The following is an 8851-nucleotide window of genomic DNA, read 5'->3' on the forward strand; positions in this document are numbered from 1 at the left end:
GTGGCCGGAGAGGAAGCAAATGAAAGATATTAGTCTCCTAGCTTTTTGCCGAAAGTCATGTGGAAGGCTGGTTCATACTTTTGAGTTGGAATAGATGATCATTGTAGGTCCCTTCTAATTGAAATATTCTATTCTATTCCCTCATCTCCATCTTTTTTCTCACTACTGCTGATATTTTAGTCTCATCTAGCAGGATAATTTCATTGAAAAGGTCTTTGACAGGACTTAGAGCTTTCCTCCCTGCTCTCTAGAAGATAGTTCAGGAAGAGGAATCTTTAATTTTAAATATGGTTGACATTATGTGGTGCTACAGTGCAAGCTTTCTGTCTAAGTCTGTTCCTTAACATTAATTTTTCACTAGAGAACAAAATACACATGTAGGCTGGTCTAGAAGCACAGATAAGAGCTTGTACCTGCCTGGAAGACTGAAGTTGTCTTCAAGGCTTAGACTAGTTAAGTCATAATGAAGACTTTTCACATTAGGATGTAGGAACTTGCTGTCTCAAATTAGAGCATGATCCAAGTCTGAGAGAGTTAAGTCTAGCACTCCTGTGTGCCATCCTAAATAAGAAGTTCTGGTTTTCGAGTATTTGCTGAATGGAAAAGGATATTTCTCTTCTCCAGGTTTCAGAGTGCAGGTTTGAGACCTGGTACCAGGATAGAGATGCTGTGGAGTTTGAACCAGTTGAGAAACAGTAACAGAGATGGGAGGCCAGAAAATGGAGCAGTTAAAATGATAGGAAAGTCTACATCTCTGAGGTTCAGCCATCTTTGAGGACTCTGTCTCCAAAATGTAAAGCTAGCAGATGACAAATTGGTAGCTGAAGTTGTAAATTTCAAGGTTAAAATCAAGTATGCTAAACAATTCCTATCCTGGTTACTCAGCATAGCAAGCAATGCATATTTTTTCTTTTTTTTTTTTTCTATGTAAAATATCAGTTACAAAAGAATGAATTGACTTTCTATAGAAAATTTTCTTCTGGAGGAGGCCAGCCAATCCACAGAAATTGTCTGCTTGCAGGGTCGCAGCCCATAGGTAACAGGCGTAAATTCATATAACCTAAGGACACGAATGGACTAGGGAAGATATTGGGTCAGCTAATACTAGTTAAATTCTACCCCTTGGTAACTTGCTCAGCTGATGCTTGAGGTAGCAGTGCTCATGGCCGTGGGCATTGCCTCTTAGACAGGGCGTGTGTCTGTGCACCAGTCAGCAGAAACAACCAGGTGCCTGTGCCAATCCTTCACTTTAGGGCGAATCAGCATTAGCAAATTTTAATTTGTGGTTTAGGCTAAGACACTCTGATGCGACAAGCATCACTGGAGCATGGGGATCTGTAGCAGGGTCTCCTCTGCTGATGCTGCTATGGGGCAGAGTAGGTAACTACGGCTAAGCTTGATGGTAATCAGCGGAGAGTGGCAACAGCTTATTGCACTTGCCCTTGATGCACATTCAGTTACCTCATACAACACATTCATTAGATATATTATTCCATCTGTGTGCCATCAGTCAGTATAGGAAAAAAAAAAAATTAGATTTTTAAGAGCCTGTTTGTTGTATGAAATTAACTTAACGTTTCCTTCATGCTTTTCTACTTTATGCACATCAATGCACAGAATCAAAGATAGTATTAGTTCTTACACAGTTGTATTTTTAAGTTCCAGAAATGGCAGAAGTTTTTTGAATAAGCTTCAAGAAAGGCTTGGCTCCTAAGCCTGGACTGAAATTTGGCTGATAGACTGTTCTCCAGAAATATAGCTCTGGAAAAGTTATAAGCTGAAAAACATTTTTCAGCCTAAGCACATTTCCACCTTCCTACATCTGTTTTTATATGCTTTGACTATGGCATTTGGGGCCAAGTTATGCATACTCCAGAGCTGATTTGCACGGACGTATAGACAAGCTCTGTAGCAGAAAAATCCTGCCTTATGATTTGCCTTGAACACATACCTGTTGTGAACAGAGCAATTCTTTTGAAACCGTGTCAACACAACAGCTTCCTGCAGAGTACATGTCTGTGCACACGCAGCTTATCCACACGAGCAGTGCCAGCTAATTTCCAAGTGTTACTAACTCCATACTCACAGTTCTGTCAAAATTGGTGGTAGGAATTTTATGGGCAGAATGTAAGGTTGGTCCCAATAAGTACTCTTATTTTGGTGCTTTGTGTTCCTTTTTCAATTGTTTTATTCCCTAAATACAGGTTATTTATTTTGTTTCTTACCCACATAGTTATCACTAGCAGCAGTAAGTCTCCTGGTGATTAGTGTGGCTATCTGAGTCTCCAAGAAAAGCCACATCACCACTATGATTACTTCTGCTGATATTAATTTTAGAAATGTGTTTATTAATAAATCTAAGGACTAACCATTTTCTGGTGGGAGAAGAAACAGTAAATGCTGCTGTGTTAAAAATACATTTGGTTCAGATGCTGCATAACATGCTCATTTCCCTGCCTTCCCTTCCAGGTGATAGAAGACAACACCGGTGTTCGGAGGGTGGTGGTAACCCCCCAGTCTCCGGAGTGTTACCCTCCTAGCTATCCTTCGGCCATCTCTCCAACCCATCACTTACCTCCATACCTGACGCACCATCCCCATTTTATTCACAATTCTCATACAGCTTTTTATCCTCCTGTCACTGGACCTGGGGACATGCCACCACAGTTTTTCCCACAGCATCATCTTCCCCCAACAATATATGGAGAACAAGGTGAGCTGGAAGGAAAGTACTGGCACTTCACACCTATGTTTAGCAAGTTTTAAGGGCTAATGAAACCAAGAGTAGAAATGAATTGGAGAACTTGGCTTTCTCTATATGGATGGAGCCTCCTTTAGCATCCAGAACAGGTGGGTGTGGTCCTCCAGAGTGCAGCAACACAGGGCAATTCCGTGTTGCACCACTTAGGTTGTAGAACAAAAAATCCCACCAATCTTAAATTAATTTGTAAAAAAAGTGTGGAAAAAATGTCTCATCCCATCTCCATACTAGGGACATAAGTCATGCCAGTTGCTCTTGCTGTGTCACGATGCAGCATTGAGGATGGATGGAGAGGGCTGAATCCAAGCATGGCTTGCTGCAGTCATTTCCAGTGGGAAAAGCCAGATACCACTTCCTGTTGGCCATAATGTGTTTTCTGCCCCCCAGCCGTGCTTTTCCAAGAAATAGCAGACATTTTCTGTTTGTTATTCTAGTTGAAACTGTGCAGTAAGTCACTGAAAAGCACTGTCCAATACCAAAGGGTAGCATGGCAACCCTAATCAGGCCATGAGTAAATAATTGCAAGAAAAGGAGTGAAAGAGGCATATTTCTGTCTGAACTATGCACTGTTGTGTCTCTGCCACCCTGGAGATAAGTCTTTGTGTAATCTGAAAGAGTGCATTAACCAAAAAAAGTAATCTGCAAAGCTATTTGAGATGGTTAACATGAAAATCAGTTCAGGATTCATGGTTTTACATTTGTGCTGACCTACTTGGGCTTAAGAACCTTTCTAAAGAATAAATTTAAGCCACATCACCAGTAGTGAGTTTCTGCTGGAGTGGAAAGGAAAAGGCAGAAATAGGGGGAGGTATCTGTTGATGCTACCTCTTGAAGTTTCTGTTGGCTAACAGACCTCATTTTCTAGTGAGGAATGAACCTTTACAGCTGGCATTTAACTTCATTATACTGGGTGGGTGAGAAATGGGTAGCTCAGGAAAACAGTAGGACTGTGTAGCCAACTAGATACATAGGAAGGGGCACTTCCCTTGGAAAGGGAACATACAGTCTATCAGAATGCTTTTACAGACTCTTGCATGCAAAAGTCTCAGTGCACAAAGTGAACATAGAGCTGCTAGTTAAGTAGATGTTGAATAATTTCTGTAGCCTCGAGATACCAAGAAGCCAATTCAACTTAAAATAAAAATCCTTGTTTGCTTTCCTGGAATGACCTGTACCTGTGACACTGAAACATTTGAAGTGGTGGATATTGTACTAGTAAGTATTAATCCACCATTTCCCAGTTGCTGTACAATGGCTTATGCTTTTATTTGCAACATGCTGGTTTTAGGCAGCTAGTTGCTGTGAGAATACAAATAGAGTCATGTAGCTAGATAAAGAAAGACAAAGGCCAAGACTCACTGAAATACGAAAGAAAATATGGCTAGTTGAAGCAACTTGGAAACTTATAATACAGTATACATGGCAATCTCAACCTACAAACAAGACTTCAAATGGCTGGATAGGATGTTTGCTTCAGAAGTTTGTACCGTAACTTCTGAATGGATGTAGAAGAAAAAAAAATACATAAAGTCTGTATCAAGTATTGATTGTTATTTTTCTAATGAAGGAAAAAATGTTGTTTTGTGCATGGAGCTGTTCAAGCTCCAGACTCAAAAGTGGAGTGAACTACAGAGAAAAGCAGAAAACGTTCCGATTCCTGCAATCTGATCTGCCTTAGGTTAGAGATAGTCATTCTTGGAAGAGGGAAGTGGGGCTTGTATTTAACGAAGTGTATCTGAAGTGTACATATTATATTTATAATGTTTCTCAAGCTTTTTTTAGACAGTTTTACTTACCCAAAGCTTCCACTTCATCCTGCGCTTCTCTCCTTAGGCGGGCACAATTGACACAATTTGTGAAGTCTATTTATACTGGGAAATTAAATTTCATGTAATCAGCGATTGGCAGCTTGAAACCAGGGCATCTCAGCTTATTCTGTCCAGTCAGGCCCTGGGGAAGAAACTGCTAAATAGCTGTGAATTTCTGAAGGCTTTTTCCTAAATAGCAGTCTCCCTGGATCTTTGCTTGAAATCTGTGTCTTTTAAAACACAAAGGCTGAAAATAGGAAAAACTATCACCCTAGTTGCTGTGTTTTACGCATCCAAAGAGTTAAGATGTTCTATCAGCAAAGGAGCACACTTAAAAAATTGCCAATCCTTCAGAGTATTTTTCTTAAGAAAAAAAATTGGTTTGCTGTAAAATCTGTCAACAAAATCTGGAGTCATTTAATTTGGAGGTGGTCAAGACTTTGATTTTCTGGAAAAAAAACAAACAACCCAGTGATTTTGTTGTTCTGAGTTAATGTGGGTGAATTCTTCTGTTTCAGAAATCATACCACTATATGGGATGTCCAGCTATTTTACCAGGGAAGATCAGTACAGCAAACCACAGCACAAAAAACTCAAAGACAGGCAGATTGACCGCCAAAACCGTCTGAATAGTCCTCCTTCATCCATCTACAAAAGCCATATAGGCAGCTGCACAACTGTATATAATGGTTATGCAAAGAGTCATAATGGAGCAAGCAGTGGAGGTGGCGGCGGGGGGGCTCCAGCAGTAAAGAAACCGGAACGCAGAGCAAGAAGCAGCCCAAAGTCAAATGAACAAGACCCGCATGGTAAAGACAGTTTTATTTATTTTTAATTCCTTTTTATTGCACCTTTCCGGCTTATGACTGCCTGTATATGGATTTAGTAACTAAGCCAAAAAACACTGCCACCCACACATAAAGACAGTGTTAATACAGTGTGAACTTAAATATAAACGTTGAGCTTGCTATACTGTATTTGTTTTGTAAGATGAACTGGTTGCCTCCCCATCTTTCTTGACAACTCTCTGGTAAATGCAGCATCATTCTCTTTTTATCTGTTGGAAACAGAAGTGCATTTTTATGGCCAAGTTCTTTGTTTTATTTTGCTTTTCATACCAGTGTCTTGGCTCTTCACAAAAATCCTTACAGACAGTTGACCTATAACCAAAACCTGACTGATAGATACTGCTACTTTGCATCTCCAGGGTAAATGTAGTAAACTTATTAGAAACTTTAAAGGTGATTGCTGAAAAAACAAGATTGTTTATGTGAAAGTTCAGTGAAAAAGTATGCTTAGTTGAAACAGAAGAATTTTGAGAAAAAATTGGTTAATATTAGCCGTTGGAAGTAGTGGTCAAATAAGACTGTCTACTTTTGAAATAATTTCCTTCAACATTTTCAGAAGCTTACCATTTAAAAATTTGAAACTTTACAATCAAACATTAAGTTATTCATCTAATTAAATTTCATTTATCATGACCCATTCTATACATAGCCTGTTCTATCTATACTTAGCTCAGTAACTTGTTATAATCTGCTAATACTTCTCAGCCTTTCTCTTCTCCGCCTGTCTCTGCTGACTGCTAAAAGTGCTGTTTGCTGAACAAACTTTTATGTAGGAAGCAAGCTTAGACCCAGCATGTCTAGATTATTTATAATGTGGCACACTTTGAAACCATTTGTGTGAATTTATGCATACAACATAAAACATAGGCTTTGTGTTACCTATATATTGTGTATATTTATTTAGTGTGTACTTTTACTTGTGAGACCTGAGATAAATAAATACTTATGAAAAGTAGCTTAATTGATAGCTGAAGGGGAAAAAAATGCTGCTGGCATGGTAAGGAATGAGAACTTGCAGCTGTGCTTGGGGTCTTCAGAACTGGCAAGGAGCTGTATTTGGGAATGCAAGAAAATGAATCACTGCATTAGACTTCTTAATTATTTCTTGTCAGTCAGCTTATATGACCTTTAATATTCTTATTTATGTTTAGCAATTTTTTTTTATTTTTCTTTTTCTCGAGTCCATGGTGGAATACATGAGGTGTTTGGAGCACCTGCATGAAAGACCTGGAATAAAGTATAGCATAGTCTTAACAGCTAAACTGCTTGGTATAGCTTCAGTGGGTACTGAGTCAGCATGGATGATCACTTTTAAAATAATCTAGATTTAATTTAGAAACATCTAGTTTGAGGGTTTCTTGCAACCCTTGTGTTTGTCTAATTTTTTTCTCTTGGTGTAGTTTGCTGTGCTCCAGCTGAAGAGTGTGAGCACTTTTAAAATGCCAAGAAAATTAGTAAAGTCAGAACTATGGCACATCCAGTCTGTCAGCCAGAGAGCCTTAAAACTGGGAACAGCAAGTGACAGAGTCTTCCCCCAAACTGTGGAAACAGTTCGTAAGAGGAGAAGTTGCAAATAAGCATCAGTTGTCCCACCCTCCTGATAAATCCAGCTCACTGGTGTTTTAAAAATAGGTTCTGCATCTGTGCCCGGAGATGGTGGCCCAGGAGTCACTGTCAGACTGCTCTACAGCAAATACATGGCCAAAGGAGGAATAGGAGAATTTTCTTCATATTAAAAGAAATAAAAAATACCATGGGCTCATATTTGAGGTTTTTCACATGGAAGCCTATTGTTACAGTCATACATGTATACCTTTACTCATATTTGTGCAGAAAGGTTGTCACAGAGGTTTTGTAAGGGCTCCCACCAAACAATGCCCTAAAATAAGTTCCCACTTGATATTTATAAGCCTCTAATCATATATGCTGTTTTATGTTTACCTTCTCTGTTTCTTCTTGTATTATTTGGAGATTTATTGGTTGTTACCTGATTAACATGGCCATACAGGTAGTTGGGGTGAAAGTTAAAAGCAGTCTGAGAACAGCTGATAGTTTTTATTCATGTTGCTGAGATGACTGTGTTTTGAATAGCTGAGAAAAAGAATGTGTCAGAAGCAACAAGCAACAGAGGCATTTAAACTTACGCTTTCTGTGAATGTGTATCAGTTCAAGCTTGCTAATAGTTAAAAATTTTATGGTGCTGGATGGTTGCTTCCAAAATTGCAGAATGGCCTGGAAAAACTATTATATATAAAACATACATAGAGAATAAGAGTATTTACAAAACTTGTAAGTCGCAAGAAGGAATGTATGATTTAGAGTAAAACATAAATTGAAGTAGAACTGGAGCTGATGGGTTCATTTGCATGCATTTCTTAATTGAGATTGAGATGTGTTTTTATAGTGTATCATTTCATAGCTGGTTGGGGTTTGTGTGTATGTGTAATGGTAGCTGGCATGCTTACTTTGGGTGTTTGGATGTCAGAGCAATCCAGTGAGCCAGCTTCTGACAAGCTGCTGTCACCAGAACAGTCATGCTGCCACGCTGCCTGCCAGGGAGTGGGGCTTTGGGAGCCCTGTACACAGCCGGAGCGGACACTTGCGCAGCCTAAATTTTGGACTGGGGTTTTCAGAAGCAAAGCACTGGAAGCTGCCTTGGCTCTGGGAGTGCGGGTAGGAGCTTGCCGCTGGCAGATGGCATCTTGCCCAATGCTCTGTGCGCACCGGCAGTCCCAGCCACTCCTGAGCCAACGCTTTAAAAAATTGAAAGGCAATTTGAGTGTCTGTTTTAATCGGTAGAGGAACATGATCTGCACAGTGTGATGGGGAAGTGGAAGAAAGACATTTCTTTTCTGGGATCTGCTACCCCTGTGTTTAAGCAAATGCTTGTCCTGCTCCTTGTTTCTTGGTAGTAATTTCTTTGAGGGGTGTGTTGCTCCTGACTGAGAGCTGTTTTTGCAGAGTACTGTAACATTAAGATTGAAGAAAATGTCCTGTGGAGGAACAGCTATACTTTTTTCCCTGAAAAGGTTTGATGTAAATCAAAGGGCATGAGATATTTAACAATGTACTTTTCCATCAAAACATACACTCGTTGCATGTATTATCTCTATGACATTTGAGTAACTGCTCAAGGAAAAATCTGCCATATGTCAATAACTTACTGCCTCATTCCAATATTAAAAAAAACCTGAGGTTTCCTGAAGAGCTGATTCAGTACTGGTGGAGTAAATGAGGTGATAGCATCATGCATAGTACTAAAATAAAGGGCTAGAGTACTTTTTGGTTCCATCATCTCTTTATTTGTGTATCCAGCAAGTGCTTCTCTATGCCACTCTGTGCTATGATGTAGAGCGTAATGGTACGTTGAAAATACATCGGTGATTCTATTATGCTGGCCCTATAACGTAGCATCAAAACCTCTTTTTTGTAGG

At 39.5% G+C, this 8851-nt stretch overlaps 1 protein-coding gene across 1 annotated transcript in view; it reads left to right on the forward strand.

Moving 5' to 3' along the window:
- Window positions 1–8851, forward strand: part of FNDC3B (fibronectin type III domain containing 3B) — a gene marked incomplete at both ends in the record, with an annotated part of 68047 nt that overhangs the window by 5136 nt on the left and 54060 nt on the right. The window contains 2 exons of the mRNA XM_010013790.1: window positions 2470–2713; window positions 5088–5378. Of these exons, the coding sequence (XP_010012092.1) occupies window positions 2470–2713; window positions 5088–5378 (535 nt within the window). The remainder of the gene's footprint in view (window positions 1–2469; window positions 2714–5087; window positions 5379–8851) is intronic.

This window comes from Nestor notabilis, unplaced genomic scaffold (genome assembly GCF_000696875.1).
Source record: "Nestor notabilis isolate BGI_N333 unplaced genomic scaffold, ASM69687v1 scaffold10174, whole genome shotgun sequence".
Lineage (NCBI taxonomy): Eukaryota > Metazoa > Chordata > Aves > Psittaciformes > Psittacidae > Nestor > Nestor notabilis.